Source organism: Dryobates pubescens, chromosome 25 (genome assembly GCF_014839835.1).
Source record: "Dryobates pubescens isolate bDryPub1 chromosome 25, bDryPub1.pri, whole genome shotgun sequence".
Lineage (NCBI taxonomy): Eukaryota > Metazoa > Chordata > Aves > Piciformes > Picidae > Dryobates > Dryobates pubescens.
The window spans coordinates 7,856,082-7,881,705 of NC_071636.1; the positions used below are offsets into that span (position 1 = coordinate 7,856,082).

Below are 25,624 nucleotides of genomic sequence, written 5' to 3' on the forward strand. Positions count from 1 at the left end.
AATCATCAATTTTATTGATCTGTGCATTTTCAGTGCACTGAAAATGGTTTTTCATTATAACTATTCCGATTGGTAATGGATACTGTTAATACTTCTTTCCTGACCAGAAGCAAGCACTCCTAGAAGAGATAACCTACTAAATGCTAATGGAGAATTTGCCTGATAGATCTGTCAGGCTGCAGGATACTTTCAATTTAATAGATTGAGGTACTACTGCTCAAATCTTGTGGAATTTTGTCCTGTGTTGAAGTTATTAACTACATTCAACAGTGGCTGTACCAGCTTAAATTTAGAGCCTCTTAGGAAAAAATACTGAAAATCTGTTGTGATCAGGAACTTTTCCTAACTAACTTTCATACTGTGGACAGTCTGTATCCTGTTATTTAATCTAGTTAGAAAATTAAAACATCTGTTCCTCAGTTCTTAACAAAAATAAGAGATAGTCAGCTAAGATTTTCTGCTATTATTGTGCTTATGCAGATAACTTTATTATCAAAACTGTTTATTTGAAACCTCATTAAATTATGCATTTCTGAGAGGGTTTTTTTACAAGGAATACTGTATTTTCTGTAATACCTTCATGTAAAGACCATTTCATTACTGTAACACATACTGATAGAGTAATCCAGAAAATAACTGGGTGTAAAGATTGAACTTGAAACTGAAGGATCCATGTGGGATCTGTTCTCTTCAGAAAACAGTCATGTTCTCCTTTAATGATGAGTGTGGAATAAGACCCTTGTGAAAACTTCATGTGGGGCAAATGTTATTTTTATGGAGATGAAATTATGCATTTACAGTGAAAGCATCAGGCTGAGCATTAGAGGATCTGGGCTTTGATCTCTATTCAGCAATGCACTGAAGCATGTGGGCAACATCCTTCAGTTCTTCCCTGGAGGGGGGTAACCTGCCAGGCTCTGTATGGTCCTGGAGAAGCCATTTTAATAGCTGTGAATTGATTCTGTCAGATTTAGAATTGTTGTAATACTTAATTATTTCACAAAAGTGTGGTAAAACTTAATCTGGTGCTAGCAATCTCTTTCAGATTGTAGACTATGGAGAAACATAAGGTACCAGCACTGCTGGATTCTTGCAGTAAAAATGGAACTGTAATAGAGGAAATCTGCTATGATGCTAGAGACCTGTGTGCTGCAGGACATTACGTGGGGGGCCAAAGTCCTGTTTTCATTCACTCTATTTCATATTCTAGATTCTAGACCTTGTTATGTTTCAGTCACCCATAAAGGCAGCCAAGTGAAAAAGCAGGACCTTGCCTTGCTTTCATTTGGATACTTTTTGTCTCTCAGGGGGCTCTGACTTGGCTAGCAAACGTGGGTCTCCAGCCTTGTTTACTTGACCTGCTAACTCAGTGCCAGCAGTTGGTTCTTGTCCAGTCATTTAATCTTTGAAGCTTAAGTAACTATTTGTGTTAAGTTGCTTGAGAAAGAAAAGCTCACTGGTGGACATCGCCTTGAGTGGTGCATCACTGCGGGCACTGACAGATCATGGGAATTCTGTAGGTTGAGCCTGCTGAGTTTCTGCACACAGAGCAGTTGACCTGGTCTGTGGGAAAATGCTGCTGATCAGAAATGGAGTCCTTTTGGTTAGTTAGCTTTAAAGTGGTATGTCTAAGCAATGTTGTTCTTCTGTGAACTAGTCAAGTTATTGAAAAGACCTCCTACCACAGTAAAATGCCGTGGTTTATAGCATTTTAAGGGCTTGATTTTTCATCTGCATAAAGATGGGAGTGTGAGATGTAGAAAGCCTCTGAAGTAATGCTTAAACAAATGAAAACACTGTTACTTTACAAGAAGCTTATTTTTAGTTCTTTTGGAGACCTATGGAATGATTCTCAGTTTTTAGGCTGAAGAAACCTAATTTTGGCTAATGATCCCAGAAGCTGCTGACTGAGATGGAGTTAAACCTAATAACTCCAGCTCTGCATTTGGCCCTGAATATAAAGAAGCCTTCAGTTAGTGGAATATTGAAGGACTAATCTCTGCTGTGTTGGAAGTAGATGAAACCTTTTGAAAATTCTGCCAAATTATTGATTGATTTTCTACAGATGTTATCATTTTGCTACTCTTGTTTCTACCTTGTTTTACTTTATTTGCAGCAATAAAAGCTGTGTGAAAGGTTGAGCTTGCTTTAAAAAGCTGCAGCACAGTGAAAGGTGGACATCCATCTCCTAAACTGAATAGGTTTTGCTCATCAGTGTGAGCATTTGCAGTTCATTTTGGATTACATTTTTATTATATAGTCCTAACTTCATCAGCTAATAATAGAACATTGGTGGAATCAGTTCTTTAATCAACAGGGTCCTTTCACTTCCATTGTAAAATACATTATGCTTTGAATACAGAATATGCAAATAGTCTACCTCCCACTCAAGCTATTTTCAAGACCTTAAAAGTAGCTGTAGAAGTGAAGAGGAGAATAGTTTGCTTTTCATCCTGGGATATATTAAACAGAAATTTGTTCAGATTTGAGAGCTGTTTGTGGTCACAAATTAAGTAAGTTTAATCCTTTACATCATTCTTTACTATATTCCACTGGTCAAATTAAATACCTCAGGAGCTACCTGATCAAGACAGATGACTGTGCTTCCCTTAGATTTTCCTCAGTTAGTTGGAGAAATTGTGTTTATGCTTTTATAATATCTTGAAAATCACAGAAAACTTGGTCTTGTCTAAGCAATTTTTAAAAAATCTTTTGTTTAGTAGGTGGCTACACTTGAGCTTGCAAAGAAAAAGAGTTAATTTGGGCAATACTCTGTTACATGTACCAATAATACAACAAAGCCAGCATGACAGTAACAGAACTGCCTCCTCTGCCAGAGCTGTGGCTTAGGTGACCTTGTCTCTCCTTGTCCTAGGTAGTACACACAATGTAAAATGGTATTCCAAAGCCACACAGAGTCCAATCTGCATAGAGCACATTGAGTAATTTGTGGGTTTGTTCTTTCACCAAAAACGTTTATAGCTTTTGGCTTTAAAAATAGTTCTGGAGCATAGCAAGAGAGAAGCAGCTTTGGCCTAGATATTGCACAGGATGGCAGATGAACAGGGTTGATTTCATTTTGGGCATTTTGCCCAGGACACTTTTTATAGCGCATACAGATACTCTGGGGGTTCTTAGGCTGTGGTCACATTGGTTTTGTGGATTTAGTCTTTGAAAGGGAGAGGCATAATTTTGCAAATAGAACTGATGTACATTTCAAAATCTAAGTTCTTTTGTGTTTGAACTTCCAACAAGTATCAGTGGAACTCCTGTTTTCTCTTTGAGGCTGCCTGTTTCACGCCTGTGCTGCACACACTGGATCCCTCCTCATCAAGGAACATTCTGGAGCCCGTTCTTAGATCATTTACACTAATAAATTTAATTTGCTTTCCATCTCTGAACCTATTTTTGAGCTGTGACTGGCATTTGCCTCATAGCTCTGATGTAAAATATAGGAATAAGAGCTAGGCCTGTTTGACAGATGGAAAACATTAAGGCAAAGAAAAATACACATTTGTTTCAACACCTGATCTTTCTTAGCTGTTACAAATGGAGCACACACAGGTTTAGATGTAACTTAGCTAAGGCTGTTGGTCTGTAAAGATATGTATTATTTTACCTACACTTCAGTAAAAATACAAATTCTCCATTGCTTTAGATTATGAGTGAGACAGACACAGCGTTTCTCTGCTTCTAGGCAAGGACTCTGCTTTTAGTTTCCTATTTTTACAACCTAGCCAGTGATATCACTGAGGTCTGAAAGAGTCAAGGAAAGAGAACAACAAATTTTAGCTATTAAGAACTAGCATTAAAAAAAAAAAAAAAAGTCTTTTCCCATGCCCTCATCTTCTCTGATTTTTCTGCACTTTCTTATCACATTTCTTGGTCTGCAGAGCTCTTTGGGGCTGTGCACTGCTGAGCCGGTGCTCTGTTACAAGTGCAAATTCCTATTACATTAACTTTTTTTTATTATCCAGGATTCTCATAACGTTTTGCAAAGAGTAATTACTTTTCCAGCCGTCAAATGGTGTGAGCAGAGCTGAATGATCTCACTATTACAAATGAGTGAACTGGGACAGAAAGCAATTGAGCTGGCTTTCTTGATCTCACTCAGTGAACGAATGCAGAACTGAAAATAAATAGACCCTGGGAATCCTGAATTCCAATCCTCCGTTCTAAACACTTAATCTGCAATATGCAGTCCAAATAGAATCATTATATTTTATATAGCAACAATCTGTGATAAGGCTTCTTTGCTTTAAGTGAAATGGTGTTTCTGTTCTCTCTCTCTCTCCAGTTTAAACACTATGTTAATAAGCTCCGGAGCAAGAACACGTTTTATAAAAAGAAGCGCCTGGAAATAGCAGAAATTACAGCTGAGTATGGCATCCTCCAGAGGACAGAGGAGCTGCTGAAACAGCGCCACGAGGCCCTTCAGCAGCAGTTGGTAATAAAGCATTTACTGCTCCCACAGTCCCACCACTCTTCCTGCCCTCTTAACAGCCACATGATAGAATCGTGGAATCATAGAATTGTTCTGGCTGGAAAAGACCTTTACGATTGAGTCCAACCATGATCTAACTCTACCGAGTCTGGTGCTGAAGCGTGCCCTTCAGCCCCACATCTCATCATCTTTGAGACACCTCCAGGGATGGGGATTCAACCACCTCCCTGGGGACCCTGTTCCAGTGTTTGAGAACCCTCTCAGGGAAGAAGTTTCTTAGAATTCCCAATCTGAACTTCCCCTGGTGCAACTTGAAGCCATGCTAAGATGGATGTTCTGTTAGATTCTAATGTGTATCATCCTCAGCTCTCCTCCTGTCATCAGTAAGAGTCATTAGGGTATAAAATTTATTTTTGTCTGTTGACTGTGCCAGTCTTCTGTACTCCATGTTCAGCAGCTGGTTCCTACAGGCAGTCCTGACTTTTTCTGTAATTCCTTTTTAGACTGAGGGGCTTGACCCTGCTTTTTAAAGTCAATGGTAAATCTTCACTATCTCCAGCCAGAGCAAGAATCCAGGCTGGATTCTTAAATTAGCTTTTGGTATCCACATACATAAAAAGGGCTTTGAAAATTATCAACAGCAAGTAGGATTCAAGTTACCTCTGCAAAATACACAGAAGTATCATTTCAAAAGAGAGCAGGAAGGAAACATTTTAACCCCAGAATATTTAGAAGAAAATTCATTTCATAGTGAAGTATTAAAAACCGAATGAATGCTTTTTCCAAGCCAGCACAGCAGGAGAAGGATTTCTGATCTGCAGAAACATTCAGGTCCTACATAGTGCCTGTAAGCATTCAGGGCCTATACATGCATCCCAAATGCAATATTGCAGCTGTAGAATTTTCTTCCAGTACTGCTATTCTTGTTGTCAAATTACTTGGGGGTTTACTTATCTTTTATCCATTTTGTTATACAGACATATTTTGCATTTTTAAATGTAACCTGATTTGCCATATTAAAAGAAAATGGCAAGTGTGACAATACACAGGGCAGACTTTGGGAAGATACTCAGATAGCTGCAATGGGCGATGTCCTGCTAGTTCAACAGGACATTCATTGTTTAATTAACAAGCAGACCAGAACTGCCACCCAGATAGAAAGAAGCACCTAAGCAGTAGGATCAGAGCTTTTTCCATGATTGCTGCTCAGTCAGAAGGAAGGTGAATAAACACTCAGGAAGTGTTTATTTACCTACACCAGTCACCTCACAGGAAAGTCACAGCAGAGACAAAGCACTGGAAGTTTTTCAGTGAAGTAGTCAACAATCTCTTCTCATTCAGTTCTGACCTTTTCTAAACTACCTTGTAGTAAAACTACAGAGCTCTGACTTCACAAAGTTCTTACTACCAGGTGACTAGTGCACCCTTTTTCCCCTCTAGAATCCAATCCGCTTTTTCTATCCCTGGGCATAACGTCCTGTCACACTCCACACTGCAGTTAAATCTGCAGAATGCTCCCAGCATGGCAGCAGCAGGTAGAGACAAATCTTTCAAACATGGAGCTGTAAAAAAGTTTGGGGGTAATGACCTGGAGTTCACAGACCTATGGCACTGCTAAGAAGGAATGTTTTGCTTTTTAACAAATGTTTAACACTTAGCTTTCCTGGTATCAGAAAATAGCCTCCTCAGGTACTTAATGGTCAAACATTGCTAAAGCCCATTTGATCAACATATCATTAAATGTGAAGTTTGTGTCATGTAATGCTGGAATTGGTTACTATGGCATTAGTATTCCTGTAATGAATACAATACTTACTTAGTTTTGTTTGAGAGTTGTTTACAAAAGAATTAGCTGCATCTTCAAGTTAAGCATCTGGATTTTACACGTGGAACTTCTTCAGAGCCTGACCCAAACCGCAAGTTACTTTGTGGAAACATTTCTGTGATTTCATTGAGTGCTGGATGACCAAAGAGTGTATTCACAGGAAGCTGTTACTATCCTACTGTACAGGCACTGGAGAAAAAGTTAGTTTTTCTGGCAGCTAGATGATTAATCACTTTTAAAATAAAGAGATTTCAGTACTTGGCTTTTCCTTCCTTCCATTTCTTACAATATTTTGGGAATTTGCTGTGTTACTTGATTCGTGGACTCATGTTCAGCATTTGGGTTTTGTGTCTGCAGCAAGCTACAGAAGAGAAGAAAGGTATTTCTGGATATAGCTACACCCAGGAGGAGCTGGAAAGAGTATCTGCAGTAAAGAGTGAAATGGATGAAATGAAAGGCCGGACACTGGATAACATGTCTGAAATGGTGATTTTTGCTTAAACTATTCTGTTTCTTCAGTTTGAATGTCTGGTTCCTCAGCACTTAAGACTAAGTTTAATATTGTTGTTTAGGTTTTTGATTTATTTTTTTTTAAATCTTAGCCTAAAAAGCTAAATCTTGACTTTTTCTCTGCAGCCCTTAGACCTGTCATGTTTTCCATTTAACTTCCTGTATAGCCATAGAAACAAGAGAGCGCTTCAATTTCTAGTTTAAAAATATTATAAAAGAGCAAAAACCAAAGTAGCTTTCTTTGAAATCATTAGGGCACTTTAAAGCAGCATAATTAAACCAGAACAGTTCTCCAAAAAACCCCCACAAACAACCTGGATCAAATTTGAGGTTTTAGCATGAATATTTTTAAGTGACTCTGTTTTGGCATTTTCAAACTTTATTTAATCTATGCAAGTTTGTTTCTGTTTTCATAAGGATTTCTTCCTTTCTCTCAGTCCTCCTCTATGCAACTTCTTCATTTTCTCCTGCTTCTTAAGCTCTTTAGGCACAGAGGTTGTCTTCTGGTCTTCTCCCTGATGTTCTCAGTTGAAACAAAGGGAGCAGAATTTGCCTCCTTTGTGTTAACAACCTCAGTGCAAGATAGACTCTTTCCCTTTGGTAATCAGGCCTGAACTTACATTTTGTACAGTTCAGGCTTCATCACGTATTTTTTCTCTCCATATTTTGGTTTGCTTCTCTTTCTTTTCACATTCCTTGTTATATAAATGTACTATCAGTATCACAGTGTTAATGCACACTATTTTGTCCCTCTCTCAGGTGAAAAAACTAAATGCAATGGTGGCAGAGAAGAAGGCAAGCCTGGCTCCTGTGATCAAAGAACTGAGGCAGTTGCGTCAGAAGTGCCAGGTTAGTAGAAACACCTCTCTCCCTCTATGTAAATAAGTCAGAATGACAAATGATTTACAGCTCTCTGTACAAGGAAAACTGGAAATAGCAGAACGGATCAACAGTGATTTGCAGCAGGTAGCATGTTAAAAACTGGAACCTGTTAAAGCTCACAGTGCAGGCACAATTCTGACCTTTATAGCAATTAAAACATTTACTACACCAAGGGAAAACTTACAAAATCCTGGTTCAGAACCATAGCAAAGTTAGTTTTCAGTTACTTTCAAAGCTTTATCTGCATCTTAGTACTAATGATGTCAACAAGGGCTCTCCTTTTTGAATGGATTGCAAATCCTATCTCATTCCAAGAGTTGAATACATTGATCTAAGCCCTCTATCATTCTGTGGAATGACAGATTCATCCATTTATTTTCAAAATGTTATAGAGAGCTGACAAAAAAAGTCATTTGGATCCACAGCTGACCTGGCTGGCTCATTGCCACAGAGCTATCCACTTATCTATCAAGAAAGTTTCCAGGAAACTAATTTTTAATGGGTCTATTACAAGTGTCAGCATACGACTGGAAAGCTGCCTTTTCCTAGCTAGCAAGTAGATTAATCATTTCTTAATCTCTGTTTTAGAAATATTTTTCCTTTCTTCTTGCAAATGCTGCCCTGTTAACCTGCCACATTGAAGCTGTAAAAAGGAAATGTGCCTGCTGTGTTGTGGTGTGTGCAGCTGATCCTCCAGTATGCTAGTGGAGGCGAGTGGTTTCCCTGTGTGTAACAAAAGCCGTGTGCCTGCTGGGTTTATGTAAGGGTCTGTGAGCGTGCCAGTAGCTGAGGCTGATGTGTGAGCCCGAAGAGAACACAGAATGTCACATGCCAGTCAACTGAAGATTTCATTTATGTACCCTTTTGCCCTTTTTACATAAGGAATTAACTCAAGAATGTGATGAAAAAAAAATCCAGTATGACAGTTGTGCAGCGGGATTAGAGAGCAATCGCTCTGCGCTGGAACAGGTAAAATGGGGGCTTGTTCCTGTGTGTTAATAAATGCTGTGCAACACGTTACTCACTGTGGGACAATGTTTTCCCTGCCTTCCCTCTGGATATAAAAAGTACAAATCCACTTCAGGTGAGTCGGTGGTGATCCACAACTATGCAATCGTGCCTGAAGCTGCTGCAGAGCGGCAACAGTGGAATGCATCTGTTTTGAACAGCAGCAAATGATCTCAGTGGGACATCAGTGCATCCACCAACAGCCAGCTTCAATTAGCAAGGCAGTTGTAAAAGAAGATGCCTCTGCCAGAAGTCTTGCTGACCTAGATAGTATCTTTTTAGGAAATAATTTGGCCATAAAGTAAGGATTAATTTATCAAGTCAAATCTTTACATGCATTTAGCAGGTTAATGAAATTAGCAACCAATCCAGTGGATAATGAATGCAGTGAAGCTGATGGCATGGATACTTCATTAAATGTGACTGCCTTGTGTTCTTCTGTACAACAGTTTTTTCAAATACAGCCCTATAGGTACAGCCAAGAACTTGTGTGTGCATGGTTTAGGCATTATTTGAACTGCAGCACTTCTAGGAGGGGATGCAATTAATCCAGTGCAATCCTTTGATGTGCAGACAGTTTTAATATGTTTATATGAATCTTCTTTATCTCACTACATCACCTCCTGTGAATTTTGTCTGGACTTGATTTGTCAAGGCCTTGCTCACATGAGGAATATATTTCAAAATAACAAAGGCATACATTTAAAGTGTGGATGGATAGATAGGTTATTTTCCTGCACTAAAATCACCTTTGTAGGGCTTAATCCAAGACAAATAAAATAATCCAGATGATCTTACTATGAATTAGACCCTTCATAAGAACTATTTTACAACACTTGGGGTTTTTTTGGCAGACAAAGCTTAGTCATTTTCTAACACATGGTGACCATCACACCCACTGATAGAGCTGGAGTGTCAGCAAACTCTTGCAGTTGAACAGGATTCATTTTTGCAGCTGATGGTCTGAAAATCACATAGTGACAGAGCTTTGGAGTTGACAACTGCTGTGTGACCTGGAGTACATGAATTCCATTTGGCTTATTAGGGCTTTTTGATAGGGATCCTTTAGAGATGGGACTAACCTGCTATCTGCATACTCCTCAGTAGAATTAGTGATTGCTAATTACATACTATTAACACCTCTGTCGTTTTTAACACACATTTTGCTGATGTGTTCCAGGAAATGTTTATTCACAAGTGTATTTAGCACTTCAGATGTGCTTAGGAGCAAGAGTCTTGGCAGCACTTGGGAAGTGTCTGTTAGAAGTCAGTCATATTAATAACCACCTATTAGCATCTCTGACTCAAACTGCACATCTAAATTGTCTTTCACTTTTAAAGTGAATTCTGTAAAGCCCAGATTATGCAAACATTTAAGCAATTCTCAGTTCAGTATTGTTTGTGTTACAGACTGTTGTGGTTTATAAAGCAACACAGGGCATCCTCTCCTGTGGACTTTCAGTTACCATATCCTTCAAAATCTTATTCTTCTACTGTAGGAAGTGAAAGGACTTCTTGAGGAGTGCGCTGAGGAAGAAAGCAACTACCGTTATGTTAACTGCATGAAAAGGGTAAGATCACAAGAGGGACCAAATTCTTTGTTATGAAATGAATTAGCAGGTACAATGTATATTTTTATTTATTATGCATTTATTTGCAGAATCTAGAAGTACAGCTGCAGCGTGCTAAAGAAGAAATGAAGGTTTATGTCTCCCCAGACCCCCAGGAGAGACGAAAGGCAATTCGGTGAGTGTGTTAATGTGTTTCCTGTGTGTTAACTTGGAGGATGTTCATAAACTAAGGTTAAAGTTAGGAATTTTCTCACTGGCATTTGAACTGGAGGAGTTCACCTGATAAATTTAGCAACACTAAAAATAAGCATCTCAAATTCCAGTCTATACTGCTGCAAACCTACAAGTTCTCTCAGACATACCAAAAGCTTTTCCCTTTCTGCTTGGAGATTATAGACCCCAGATAGGGGGTTTAACTTGCAGCCCTGTTGGCACAAGCTCAGAGAAGCTGTGCTTCAGCTGGGTCCTGCAGGAAGTGGGGCCCTAGCAGACATAAAGCCTCTGCCAAGCTTCCTCCCTGAGACTCCAGTGTGCGCAGTAGAAGGTCTACCACTTCTCAGAGAGCAACCATATGCTGCCCTCAGGTTGTGGCCTTTGCTTGCAGGTCTTCTACTCTTTCAGCTATGCTAGCTGTTGCCATCACTGGTGCAGAAATGGAGGACTGCAAATACAAAGTATCCTATTTAAAACTTTGTATGTGTTCAGTCTTTTCATGCAATATAAAAAGTGAAACAAAACCCAGGGAATAAAGTCAACAGGCTGGTTTGACCCCATCAAAATAAGCATCAGGCAAATCCAAAGCAAAGCATTTCTAATTTTCATTTGATTAAAGTACCAAAATAGCTGGGGTTTTTTCTTCAGAATTACTTTGTTTTGAAATTTTAGATCTTTGCATGAAGTAGAAATTCTGTTTTCCAGCTTGTTTTATTTTGTCCAAACCAATACTTTCAGATCCTAGCTGTCAACAAATTAAGCAAGCTTAAACTGTTGTCATTAGTTTTACCAAGTGGTCTCTGGCTTTCACCCCACAATAGTTCTCAGGCATGAAAATGTTTATCAAAACAGTAGGTTTAAAATTCATGTTTGCTGGGTTTGATCAAAATTGTTGGTTTGGGTTTTTTTTTCTAATTTTATTTTTACTGAAGGGAATGAATCAAAAACACTCTGATATTTTGATAGTAGAATTGGGTCTCCTTAAAGGTGGAGTCTTAGAATCATTAGGATTGGAAGGGACCTCAAGGATCATCTAGTTCCAACCCCCCCACCATGGGCAGGGACACTTCACACTAGATCAGGTTTCCCAGAGCCATATCCAGACTGGCCTTCAAAACCTCCAGGGATGAGGCTTCTACCACCTCCCTGGGCAACCTGTTCCAGTGTCTCACCACCTTCATGGTGAAGACCTTCATCCAATCTGAATCTACCCGTTTCTATTTTTTTTCCATTCCCCTTAGTCCTATCATTACCTGACACCCTAAAAAGTCCCTCCCCAGCTTTCCTGTAGGCCCCTTTACTGTACCAAGGAATCTCTCCAGTGCATATCATTGTTGGTTCAGTGCAGAGGGGGGCATTCAGTTCTGCCTTAAACCTCTCCATCTCGCAGTCTCATCCTTCAGTATTCCTATAGCTACAGCAATGTAATTCCTTAATGTGAGACCTCTTCTTAGATTTCTCCGTTTGTGACAGATTGTTGCTTGAGATCAGTGTCATGTGTTGTCTGAGCTGTGGCTCATGTACAGTCTTCTGTCCCATGTGCCAAAATGCTTCACAAAATTGTTCCATCCACAAAACAATGTAAGAACATGGCTGAGTGGCAAAGCAAAGATAGAACTCCTTAATTGGGTAATTAATAATTGTCCTACATTCCATTTGAAAGCTTCAGACCATTGAGCATGCTGACATCACAACAGGAAAAGAGAACCAGTACTTGTCACTTCTCAAAGGAGATGGAAAAATAACTTCCTAAGATAGCTTTACCTTTCAGAATAATTTCTGGATCTTTCTGTTGCCCTGGTGGCAGTGAGGGAAGCACCCTTAGTTCAGTGTAGGTAATCAGATGTCATTCAGTACCACCAGAGGCAGTTTCTTGTCTCATTGTGGAGTGAAAAAAGGCAGTAGCTGACTACTAAAATGTTATGGGCAATGTGTCAAAATGAGTGAAAAAACTCCAATGATTCCCTTGGGAGACACTGAGAGATGAGATCTCCATCCATCAGACCCTTCAGGAATCTAGGAAATGAAGATTAATATCCATCACAGAGACCTTCTGCAAGGATCTGAGGCGTGAAAATGTTTAAAAACTCTGTAGTAAACAATGCAGGGAAAAGAACAGTAAGAAAAGAGTCAAAATTACTGATGTTAGGGTGGGAGAAGAGGCTTCAGAAGCTTCTTACTCCATCTCACAAAATATGGAAGACTGTAGGAAATGAAAGATTTACCTAAAGAAAGACAGCAAAACAGCAAAATTAAGCAGAAGGGTGAAAGGAGAAGTGGCTGTGAGAAAAATGTGAGTGATGATGTGAATATTCATCAGTATGAAAAGCAACCAGCTCAGCCAAGCAGCTGAGAGGAAATAGGGGTCAGACAGCAGGCACTGCCCTTTTATGGTCTTGCAGGGAAGGGGAGGGTCCGAGTTTACTCACAGATCCTAAGCAAAAAATGCTCCAGCTGAAATACTTGCAAAATGAGCATCCACAGTGTGAGTATTCACACAGGCACACCATCAAAGCTGAGGGCTGGAATGCAGTGCGAGTCCAGCTATGTCATCCCAGGTATGGGAAAGAGAATGCAAAGGGAGCATTACCACTCTCTCCACTGTCCCTGTTTCACTTGCTAACTGCGGGCACAGGAGCTGGGGAAATTATCTTCTCACAGTGACTATGCACATTTTTGACCTTCTGTAAGAGGTCACAGACTGTCACATTCAAATGAATTACAACAAAGTTCAATACAGAAATCTCTGCAAAATATAAAATGAGATGATAACTTTTTTTTGGTAGACATCCTTTTAGAATGTGAATGTATTTTTCAGCAGTCACTGGAATGTAAACGGAGTTAAAATGAACCATAAATAGAAGAGCACTTTCCGAACAACATATTGACCAAAAATGTCTTCAATCTGACCCTCTTTATCAAACACCAACTCTGTTCCATGGGGTCACTTCTTAGGAATGTGAAAAGTTAATTTTCTTACTTAAAAATAGAAAGTTGTAGGGTTTTTAATGAAGTTATTAAGTTGCATTCTTTCCAGGCATCATTACAAATAGTGAAGAAAAAGTTACTAGGAAAGACATCTAATCTTCTGGTGATTACACTGAAAGCTCTACTTGAGGCCAAATGTGTGTGAACACGTGCTGTATGCCAGTGGAGCTAAGAAGGTTCAGCCTGGCGATTTGATGAGGATTGCTGGGGATCAGCTGTGCAGCACAGCACTTGGAGCAACCTCGAGGCTGCTCCGATTCGTTACGGCTGGAATTGTCCTAGAGAGAGAGATCATGAAGTGATCCAACTTCATTCCTTGCACATCCTTTCTGCAGGGAGCATGGCAGGCGAGACCAGATGGCCAGGGGCCCAAGGGCTCCAGCTGAAAGCCTGCAGGACTTAGTAGAAATGGAAGGAATATAAGAAAGGCGCTCTGCCTTGGTTTGACAGGGCTGCTTGCCACGCTCTAGCAGAGCGTCGCACTCCAGTATCACGAAGGCTGATAACTTCCTTCTGGAATCTAGGATTTCTCTATGCAGTGATCTTCTGCCCTGAGCAATTTGGAAAGTTCTTTAGATGAACCAGGTTATTTTGTATTCTGCCAGCAAACTCTCAACCTCTAAGTTTGCCGGTTGCACACAGATTATAATAATTGATTTTGTTTTTCCAGGTGAATCAGTGAAGAGATTTGATTGTCCAATTTCATAATAAAACCCCCAAGTGCTTAGAAACATATCTGAAGTGTGCTGTTGTGGTTTGCATATTATATTGTCAGGTTTCATGTATCAAGCTTGCCTGTGTCAGAAAGTGATCCAGCCACTTGTTACAGACAAAGGTGTACAGCCAAGATTGTTAATAATGAATGTCAACAGTTATGCTCCTAAGCCTATATTTAGGCACCTAAATGTGACGGCTGTTTTCTGAAAGCGAGGAATGCACAGTGGTCCCATCGCAGTCACTGGATTTGTCAGGCCTGGGGGGAATTTCTCTTTGCCTTCATTCCTGTGTTTTCCCACTCATTCCAACACCACAGTCACAGCAATTAAGGGCTGTGGATATGTAAACTCTGACCTTGCAGAAAAGTGGCTATGGCTAACCTCAGAATATCAGCAGGATAAATACAATATTGAAAAGGACTCAAGTGTATCCTATCTAAGTGATCTTGCTGTTGTCTTCAAGCTGGAAGGAGCAGTAACCGTGCCTGCTTCAGAAATGTGAGAGATCCTTATCCAGTACCACTTCTCCCAACTGCACTGCTGAGAGAACCAGAGAGGTCTGATCCTTGATATCAAGAGATATGTTGTGCAATGACAAAAAGGTTTCCTCATGCTTCTTCTTCTATCTCATTTATGGACCTCCTCATATTTTAATATTTTTTCCATGCTGGCATCATCGTTCTGTCCTATTTCACACAACCAAATAAAACCATAATGGAATTGTCTTCTGTTTCTTTTAGAGAACAGTACACACGGATGATCCTCGAACAAGAAAACCTTGGGAAGGTAAGAATCAGGTTTTGACCTTGTGAAAACGTTGTACAGTTCATATTTTTGTGGGGTTACCACAAAAGGCTGTGGGCAGCCTTTTATAAAAAGTATATTGCAACCCACAAGGAAAATTCCATCACTGCCAGCGCTGGTAACCAATACCCCGAAAAGAGATCATGCAGCTCTTCAGGATTTGATTTCCTGCGCGGTATAGCATGAGCCTCTTGTAAGAGATAGTCAAACAGCTTAACGTGACAGCACATTCCCTGAAAACCATTTGGATAAGAAACTGAAACATGGGCATAACAAACTGTGCCAGCTTGAATTTTATGTTGTATATAAAGCAACCTGTTGAAGACAATAAATTTTGAGCCTGTCAGCCCGATCACTGTTACTAAAGGCCAGGGGATCAGCAGTGCTAAACAAAAGCACTTGTCCATTTTTAATCTTGGATGAAGCTCAGCTAAGCATGGACAAAGTTAGGTTCACCAAGTCACACCAAACATCTTTCTTCTACTAGGCTTTCTACAAGCCAGTCTAAGAGTGACTTTTAGAGATGTGGGTTGCCACTATTAATAATCAGTAGCAGGTTTAATTGTAAAACATCAGTTCCGTGTTTATAATGATAGGAATCTACTGCAGGTTCCAAGAGCTCTGTATGGAAACGAGTTCAGATTTTTAAGCATAACTTCTCAAACAGATAAGAGTATTATTTAGACAGTTTTAAAACATTGAAATAATTGTCAGTCTGTACAAAGCAGATATCTGACTCCCAAGTGTTAATGCTTTTATCACTTGCACGGAGCATTATCAACTGGAACAAAAGAATATTTCAGCAGCACGTGAAAATCTTTGTCATTCCGAGCTGCCTGTGTAAGGAATTTCTGTGCCCTAGAACTGTTTCAAAAATCCAATACCTTTGTATCTTTCACAGAAACTACGAGAGAAGCAGAAAGTTGTACGGGAAAATCATGGGCCAAACATGAAGCAAATGAAAATGTGGCAGGATTTTGAGCAGTTAATGGAATGCAAGAGAGAATGTTTTCTGAAACAACAAAACCAAACAGCCATTGGTCAAGTCATTCAGGAAGGAGGTAAAGATAGGCTGGTGTTATGAATTCTTCCTTTCTGACACCAATCTAGGAAGACTCTGTTGGCTTCCTAAAGGTAACCTCTTACTAAATACTGTTATTTTCATCAGTTCTGCAGTTTGTTGTACATGAGTTGGTTTTGGTGGATAAATAAGGAGAGCAACTAACCTCTCTGCAAAACTTTCCCTCTGTTGTTTAAGCAACAAGATAACGTGGGTAGGAGGATCTGTTAGGAGGCACTAGGGTGAACTTGATCATAAATCTTGGTTTTATGAGGCTGGGAATGGCATGCATCTGCAGAGAGATCAAAGGAAAAGAAATCCCTCTCCAGGGTCACAGAAAACTTAATGTAATTGCGCTGCTCCCTATTCTGTATGACTAAGGTTACATTTTTGCAAGGCCTTGGATTTGATATTGTATAATTGTAGACCTCCTGGCTTGGCCCTCTCCTTCCCTATTGTCTTTACTCATCTAGTGTGACTGGCAAGAATGGAGCCATTTTCACTCTGAGCTGCACAGACCTTGCCTGCACACTCCTAGTCATACTTTCCTTGCACGGCTGAGTTAAACTGATTGTGCTTCCAGGAGACAGTTCATTGCTACAGCGTCAGGAGCCAGTGAGAACAATTACTTGGATTCTGAGTTTTTTTCCATTATCTTTTCTAGTTGCTTTTAGCAAAGGTATTTTTCTTGCATATATGCTTTCTAATTTTTCTGGGCTGCCCATGTGAAAGTGTAAACAGTGTTCAACCAAAGGCTTTCTCCACTGCAGAAATTTTGTGCTGTTTGGTCTGTGCAGCGCAGTTTCAAAGTGATGACACTACCCAAAGAGAGTCATCCTGGGATGGAGGGTTACTGATGGATGCAAATAAGGCACGGTGGCCCACGCACACTTTAAAGGCATGCCAAACACCTAGACAGGGCAAGGCTGCTGTGTGCTCTGGCTTCAGCCCATGACCTACAGGCAACTGTCACTGCCCTTAAAATTGTGTTATGGGCCTCCCAGCTGACCCAGGAGAAGAGGAATGTAGGTGAGGCTTGAATCTGTCCGTCACGCTTCATCATTTCAGATGAGCACCTCTTAGCCACAATCAGAGATCAGAAGCAGGGAGATAAGTCTGCAGGACCAGAACTCTTGCTGTTCTGATAGACAGTTGAGGGTTGGTTTTTTTCCCCAGTTTTTGCTGCCTAATCTAGAATGTCTTTTCAATACAAAAAATAATTTTGTTCTCTCTGGCACCTAACTTTGAGCTCTTCTGTTGCTTTTTGTTTTGAGAGAGTTTGGTAATTTTATAGTTCCTAGTTTGCCTTTGCATTAAATACATTTGTTAACAGAACTAAAATAAAATCTGATTATTGCATTTTGATTGTCTGGTATTCTTTTTTTTTTCTTCTCATATTTCTTAGGTGAATGAAGGTCAGTTGTTAGTCACCAGCAGCTTGCTGGGCCACAGGAATAAGAGGTTTGAATGGACATTTCAGGTGTCCCCAAAGAGTTCAAAACTGCCAAAGTGTGTGTGTGTGTGTGTGCAAGGAGTGGGGCTCAGATCCATAGAGTCCCAGGACATCCTCATGTAAGCCCTTTCACACTGATGAATAGCTGAAGATAGGCTTTCTCAACAGCTGCACACTGGCCTTTCCCAGGACAAGGAGAAGCAGAGCGTTTTCCCTTGCACACAGTGTCAGTGACTGTGGAAAGAAGGCTTTGGTGTGAGACACAGGTAGAGTTCGCTGGAGTAGGAAGAATGTGCTGCATTGCCTCCACCTGTTGCTTCCAATGAGCTGATCACTCTACATGGCAGGAGAATGGGCCTTGGTAGGGCACTGAAGGGAGGCTGTATTAATCTGGAAGGGAGAAGCTCAGGAAAAGGACTTAGGCTATAAAGTGTGGGCACAGCCAGCTCCAGAGACACCTCCCCACTTTCTTGCTAGCCAGGTGCCATTATTAGCAGGCATGGCCTGTGTTGCACAGTGGGGCCTGCTGAGCTGAAGAAGAGTGTGATAGCCACATACCTGGATTTCCAACGCTGCGGAAAACTTGCCAGCAATAGTAAAAGTACACAGACAACCCAATATGAGACATGCTGAAAACATGGGATAATCACCAAAAAAGGGCATTTAGGTTACTTGGGAATCAGCCTATGGTTTGGAGTCACCAGACAGGGCAGGGAGAAAGAGGATTTTATATCCTTGAAGTCAAAGCTTTGAACAAACCCCTAGAAACCCTATCTGACCAGACTATTTATGCAAATCCATTTATGTATTACATGGATTAGCCTGCTGCCCAGGATAAAGCCCAGCTTTTGAAATTCATAGCAAGGATGTAGAGTAAGATTGAGTATAATCATTTTCTGTTTTTCTCTACAGAGTTACCCTAAAAATAGTTCATCTTTCTTCTTTGTAAAAACAGTTTATTGCTAGTTACTCAAAGATGACGTAATTATTGTTCTGATCTGATTAGTGTTCTGTCATTTGTACTGCACCAAGAAAGGGCACACAGATTATACACTACAGCAGCAGCAAAATTACTTTCTGAGATGAAGCAGAAAATGATAGTAACTTTTATGAAAGGAAAATTGGAAAAACTCAGATGCTATATTTAGCTTTTCATACAAGTGGACATTTAATAAATGCAGCTTTAATGGATTCTGTTCACTGGCTTGGCTTTTCCACCTAGTTAATGATTTGTTGGGAGCTTGCAAAAAATCTGACTTTCACAGCTTTATCTTTACTTCCTAACTTGCATCAAAAAGCTTACTTCTCTCTTTTTTTTTTAAACTCTTTTATTATTAATAGCTTAGCTGGTTAATTAATAAGATTAAACACACCCCATGGAAAAATACCTGCCTTTCCCTCCTGAAGGTCCAAAGAGATCAGAAATGTGCACAGCTAAATTTGGGGCTCCAGCACGTACCACATTTCTTCCACTTGGAACACTGATCCGAGCAGTCACTCATGAGCAGCAGCTGACTTGGTTTCAAAAGGCTTCTCCTTATCTTTCCCCAGGACTGGATGAGGAAATAGTCCAGCTATAGAATGACTGTAGTATTCTGCAGCTTTGTAGAATTTATTTAGTCATGCTGGCTTCAGTTGTCCCTAGAGATACAGGCAAGTTCCACAGGGACCTGAGAGATGAAATAGTTACACTTTACCTACTGTTATGTGACCAGCCATTTTACCATCCAGATACCAGATTACCAATTTACTTCCATTTGAACTAATAAACAAATGCTCTTAGGCTTCCTTAAGTAACCCAAATCTAGAATTACTTGCTTGGGTATCATTACTTACATGGATATTACTGCTAATGGAGTCATATGCATAAAGTGGGACACAATAATAAAAGTTAGGCCCTGCTATTGTACTTACTATGTCTAAATATACTGATTTCCAGTGATTTCTTGATAAGCTGTTCCTACAGTATGATGCTGCTCACTGTTACAAACACGAAGTGTTTAAGAACAGTTAGTGCCTCTTACTGAGGGTATTGTCATGGAAAGCATGGAGAGTGTCGTGCCCCATAAGCAATCGGAAATCTGTTCTCCAAGTGACTTGCTGGTTCAGGAACTGGAAATGAAGTGCAGGGCTGCTTCTCTTTAGATCACTATTTCATGTCTGGCCCTGATGAACTGCAAGGGAAAGCTCACTGCTAACTACCTGGTGGCTGTCCTCAGCAAGTGATCTATGCAGAGCGCTTTGGCACTATCAGCCCAGTTCCTAAATCACCACTCTGCAAGTGTTTGGTGAGCCTGGAGCCAGCTTCCAGATGCAGGCAGACAGATGGATGACTGAAAGACCTCAGAGACTGAAGTGCTGTCATCCAATATGTGTCCCCTTGGGAGAAAGGTCATGGCACATTGACGCAGTGGAGTGTGGGAAGCTGTTTCTTCATCACCTTGCCTGTGGATGGAGAGAGCACTGATGCTTGCAGAGCTGGTTTCTCTTGATGGCCCTGTTTTGCTCAGATTTCAGTGAAATAAAATAAAGGACTGGATCTGACTGTGGGCCCTGTGTTATCATTTGTAGCAGCATTTTCCTGCTGAAGGACTGCTGTTAACTCTTCAGCTGCCTTTTCTTGATTGCAATTTGGAATGGAATCAGAACTGACATTTTCATGGACACGCCAGTGTTCCAGTGAGGAAGTACTACATGAATCAACAATTTTATCACAAGGTACCACCTGGCTGGGCAACACCCACTCGGGTTCTTGTTTTTTAGCAGTCAGAACTTGACCTATTTCCATCTTGCTTAAAGAGTTCTTTAAATTCTCTGCATGAATTTAAAAGGGGTTCTCCAAATTCTCAGCGTCTCTGTTTCTGTACCTTTAGTTCAGAAGCCATCTCCAAACTCCCAAGGCAATCTGCTTTAGTCCAAGGTCACTGGGTGAAAAGGGTATTTTTCACAGTTGCATGACACTGATTTTCATTATTCCAGTTTACAGAGCTGGGAGCTGCTGCATCGTGGTGATGTCAAACTGAGGAGCTCTGGAGTTTGAGGTGGGGGGAGGGGGGGGCAAACATATTCCAAATAACCAGCAGGAACTGTGAGACAAATCATGCTGTCCTTACTTTCACAAACCCCTCACTGACTTCAGTGGGAGTATTGCCAAAATAAGGTCTGCTGGATTTAGCTCTGTATTCTTCCCTCTGACAGAACAAGCAGGAATTAAAGGGCCAGCATTAGATTTATAAGACAGAGACTGCAAAAAGAACTGTAATTATCTACAATAGCCACTTTCATCCAAGGCAAATCACTGTGCCATCCGACACATCCTAATTTGTAACAAAAACTAAACATTTGTGGAAGTTTTCTTCAGCACAAACAATCAAAATACACAAATCCTTGGCAATATGGTTTGATGTTTATGAGACATCTCTGAGAGGCTGTCTTGCACAAGACGAGTGCTGAAGTGTATTTATAGTGTTTAGCATTAAAATACAACTTCCTGCCTTACTTTGCATTCAAAGGCATTATTCATATTATTGCTTAAATACATTTTTACCTTCTTGTTTTGGGGGGGGTTGGTGGTGGGGTTTTTTTGTTCAGTTGGTCGGTTGGGTTTTGGGGTTATTTGGGGTTTTTTTTTTGTATTTCCACTCCTCACAGTTCTAAAAAAATTAAAAGTATCTTTTTGCAAATGAGGATACACAAAGCCAGCGTTTCTGAATGCCAACAACTCGAGTTCTTTTCCTGCAAATGGATCTCCTTAAGCCAATGTCTATTAAGCTGTTTCAGTCCAGACTCTCATTACAGAAGAGAGTTTTAAACTTCTAGATTTTGTTGCAGCTGCTCAAGTTTTAAACCCACTCATTTATACAATAAGCATTTAATTCGGTCTGCTCTTGGAATAGGATAAAGCCAAATATTGCACATTTTACTAATACCAGGAAAAATGCAGCTGATAGGAACCTGGAAAATGGGATCTTACCATGTTTCAAAGATAAATTTCTTTCTCTATCCCTATTTTTTTCCCTGGAATGGAATAGAAAATAGGCCAGGAACTTAAGGATCAACAACAAGAGAACCATGAAGGCATACACAGCATGTAAGTTACAACCACATATGGGAAATAATGACAGAATTAATCTTATATTTTCTTCATTATGAATTTTACAACTGGTTCATACTGAAGAAAAATCCACACAACTCTTGATTTAAGTTTCCTACAACTTAATTTTCTACAAGTTGTGGATTTAAAATGCTTGGGGTTTATTGGATTTCTTATTGGGTTTGTCTGTTTGTTTGCTTCCTGTATTACTGGGGGATTTTTAATAGCAGTTGAAATTCAAGGGTTATAAAATAAGAGTTCTGAAGTTTACTTTACAGTATTTCAGCATTTTCTTGCAAGTGCACCAGTGTTAAGCATTTCTTTGCAGTTATCACAGAAATCTCAGAGCCATTAGTGAAAAATTACCCAAAGCAAAAAGGGCTGAGTAATTTGGGGTGCTAAAACCTGAACATCCCAACATTACAAACCACATGACAATGATGCATTGTCCTTATCAACTGCTGTTTAAATGATACATTGCTCCACGACTGCATTCTCTGGATTGCAGCATTCAAAACCTCTGAATTATTTTAGGTATTTATAAAGCATCGCATCCTTCTCCCTTACTCCGTGCTTTAAAGCTTGCCATGTTTTTATAGCATATTAAAAAGAAAACAGAACTGTATCAGAACACTGAAAGTCACCCACAGACAACCTGTTCCACTAATATTTTTCATTGCATCATTTTCACTTTATGTAGGCTGATGAGACTTCTCAGGTGTCTGCATGAATGAGCCACAGAACAGTGTGAGCTCCAGTTAATGCTCAGAGGACAGCAGTGAGAACTGGGCATTTATTACTTCATGGGCAATGATGATGTCATCTCAAAATTAGGTCTCCTTGAAAAAAATCTCTCCCACAGCTAGAAAGCAATCTGAATTCTTCTATCAGAGGGGGAGTGTGTCATACTGTATAGCGGGTTATTACTGTTGTGCTTGATGTTACTTTATTGACTACAACCTACTTCAACCGCTTGTACGTGAAGTGCATCACTCTGAAATCTCAATACACCGCAGGCTCTTTTCTGCTTGTTGATTTAATTGAATCAAGCGAAGGTGGATTGTAAAATATGAGAAGAGGGAAGGAAAGAACTCATCTACTGGAAAAAAGCACTATAAATATTTTCTGGGATCATTAGCACAACCTTGTAACACCTCACCCCGTGCAGCGGAAAGAATTATACAAGCCTTTTATGAAATGGCTGCAGAGCGTTCACAGTTCCATCGTAAGAGGAAAGCAAACATCCCATAATTCATAATTCTGTTATCAAAGCTACTTTCAACCTCTGAAGGGATTCACTGGCTGGTGATTCAGCAGTGTCAGACAAATGTTTGACTTTTATTCTGACACTTCAGGAAGAATTTGATTGAAACTGTATATGTCAAGATAACACCCAACAAAGTGCCCCTCTTGCCTTTGCCTCAAGATATTTTTGGCAACACCAGAGGCGACCTTGGATGGAGCTGCTTTTCCAATTTAGGACTTCATTTGGTCTAAGAGAGTAAAATTATACTCTTTAATCCTTTTGGGTACCCACAAACAAGACAGTTTGATGCAGCTGTAGAATTGTTTTTCTGCACCTCTTTCACAGTGTCAAATCTGTTAGGATAAGAGTTATTCTGGGTACTCAACAGTTAGTTTTGAATGCAAATATAAATAGCGCTCTGAGGTATCACATGGACCTCAAAAATACCGTGTAATCTACACGAGCAGTGGTCTTTTATGTAATACCTTTGCTGCTTTAGAACTAGTGTCAATAAATAAGCATTAACCTTTGTCTTTGCTTATAGACATGAAGAGTTTGATTTCAAGCCAGAGCTCACCCAGACTTGATGTAAAGTCTAAATGAGGAGAGTGGTAATGCTGGCGAAAGCTCGGCGATGGGGCTGCCACCTGTCCAGATCACAGCAGAAGTATTGTTTGTCAAGCTTCAAGTTTAAAAGCCAAGGTTAGGAGCCAGGTTCTCTGGACATGTAGAGTAGGGTGATTGTTTTCTTCTGGCTTGGGTTTGCCAGCTGTGCAGTTGTATTGGTAAAATTTTATCGCAGATAATCACTTGAGATGTTTTTAATAGTTTGCATTCAATTTTCTATGTGAGCAATTGATTTGAATTCATTTGTCTCTCTCACAGGCATACTGCAATCTGTAACAAAATGGAATTACTTTGTTGCAATGATCATGCAGTTTCGCTGCGGGGGAATAACAACTGAACTGACAGAGAACAGTGTTTGTGTCATTTATCCTGTACAGTATTTACTCTCTTCAATGATCACATCCAGAGTGTAACATGGACACTAAATCTAGGCATGCCAGCGGAATCAATCTGACATAGGTGGTATACACAAATGCAGATGTAAATATACAGCTGGGAAGTAAAGTGTTTACTTGATCACACTCAGGGTCAATGCATATTTTTGTAGCTCTGTCATGTGATGGCTCCAGTTCTAACTCCAGAATATCCAGTTCCCTGATTTTATAGCATTGTCATGTAAAGCATTTGTGGGCAGCTTAAGATAAGTAGTTTTGATCCTGTGAACCTGTACACTTGTGAGCGTGACTACATCAGCACAGACACAAATCAGGGTAAATTTGGTATCATTTTCACCACAGAATTTCCAAATAATTAACAAACAACTCTCAGTTAACCATGTAGATAGATAAACAAGTTGCTGCCATTTGGATTATTTTCTAGATGAACAAACCATAGTAGGGAATGAAACAAAAGCAAAGCTAGGAATATAGCCCTTGTCTCTGGGCATGCACAGGATTCCCAACCTGATCTCCCTGAAAAACCTCCAGGCTCCTGTCCCAAACATGGTGTTTAGACTCCTGAACCCTTGTCCTAGCCCAAGGTTGGGTTCATTTGAACACGATACATTAAACGTCACCAAATTTCCCAGTGCAGCAGTCAGTGTCCTAGCTTTGAGTGTCCTTATTTGACCCCTGCCATTCCCTACAAGCAATTCAGAATTAAAATGTCTGTACACGTGCAAGGTGACAATTCATTGAAATGAGTAACAGAAAGGTGTAACAGATACAGACAAATCTGAGACAAACATAAAGCTGTTTCCTGCAGGAGTTTTGAATTAAACTGTAACGAGGAATTTCAGACATAGAAAGCAGCACAACTGCCTTCATTGAGCTAACAAAACGAAATGTGAGATTTTCTCTTACCCTGAGATCTTTTCTAATCCCAGAGAGATAACTATCAGGAGCAGCAGTCCTAAATAGAAACCCTGTGTCTGTGCATGTGCACGCATGCATGCAACCAAGATGAGGTCTCTGGGTTATATAGCAGCACACAGCACTCTAGGGCAACTTTTTCTTGCTGTGCCTATTCTGTTGTATTGGGTTGGTCTGAGCTGGAGTTAATTCTCCTCACAACATCCTTCTAGTGCTGTTTTTTGCAGCAGCAGTTGATAACACAGCGGTGTTTTGGCTACTGTTGAGTAAGTATTCAGGCTGTGTCCTTTCAACATTTCCCTGCCCCAAGAGTACATCGAGGGGTGGACAATATCTTGGGAGGGGACATGGCTGAGCCAGCTGACCTAGATTGGCCACATGACATCAGCTCAGCTATAAGAATGAAGTGAAAGAAGGAAGTGGGGGATTCATCCATGACATCTATCCTCCCGAGTAACCACCAAGCTGAGAGAGCCCTGCTCCCCGAGACCGACCATCGTCCTGCTCTTGGGAAGTAGAGACTAACATCTCTCTGCTTTTTGCTTCCGTGAGGTCTATTGCTGTTTGCTTATTATTGTTATTAAAATTGCTTCTATCCTATTACTGGCTTTTGCTGTATTTTTTCCCCTCTCCCCCTGTACATTTAAGAGGGGGAGTGATAGAGTGGCTTTGGTGGGCATCTGGCCTCCAAGCCAGGGCCAAACTACCACGTCTGTGTACACATTGTCAGCTTTTTACAAGTGTCTGCCTTGTACTGTAGCAGAAACATGTTGAGTATATAACCTAAACCAGAAGTGACAGGAAGTCCTATTTCCCCTTAAACATCTAGAGGAGGAAGTGAAGAGACTTTTAATATTATTCAATGTTTTAAAAA

At 40.2% G+C, this 25,624-nt stretch overlaps 1 protein-coding gene across 1 annotated transcript in view; it reads left to right on the forward strand.

The window, feature by feature from the left end:
- IFT81 (intraflagellar transport 81) overlaps window positions 1-17,361 on the forward strand; it is a 41,686-nt gene extending 24,325 nt beyond the window's left edge. The window contains exons 11-18 of the mRNA XM_009909586.2: window positions 4,298-4,447; window positions 6,627-6,755; window positions 7,539-7,628; window positions 8,544-8,630; window positions 10,169-10,240; window positions 10,330-10,415; window positions 14,898-14,943; window positions 15,863-17,361. Coding sequence (XP_009907888.2) covers window positions 4,298-4,447; window positions 6,627-6,755; window positions 7,539-7,628; window positions 8,544-8,630; window positions 10,169-10,240; window positions 10,330-10,415; window positions 14,898-14,943; window positions 15,863-16,045 — 843 coding nt within the window. The 3' untranslated portion in view covers window positions 16,046-17,361. The remainder of the gene's footprint in view (window positions 1-4,297; window positions 4,448-6,626; window positions 6,756-7,538; window positions 7,629-8,543; window positions 8,631-10,168; window positions 10,241-10,329; window positions 10,416-14,897; window positions 14,944-15,862) is intronic.
- The last annotated feature ends 8,263 nt before the right edge of the window (window positions 17,362-25,624 follow it).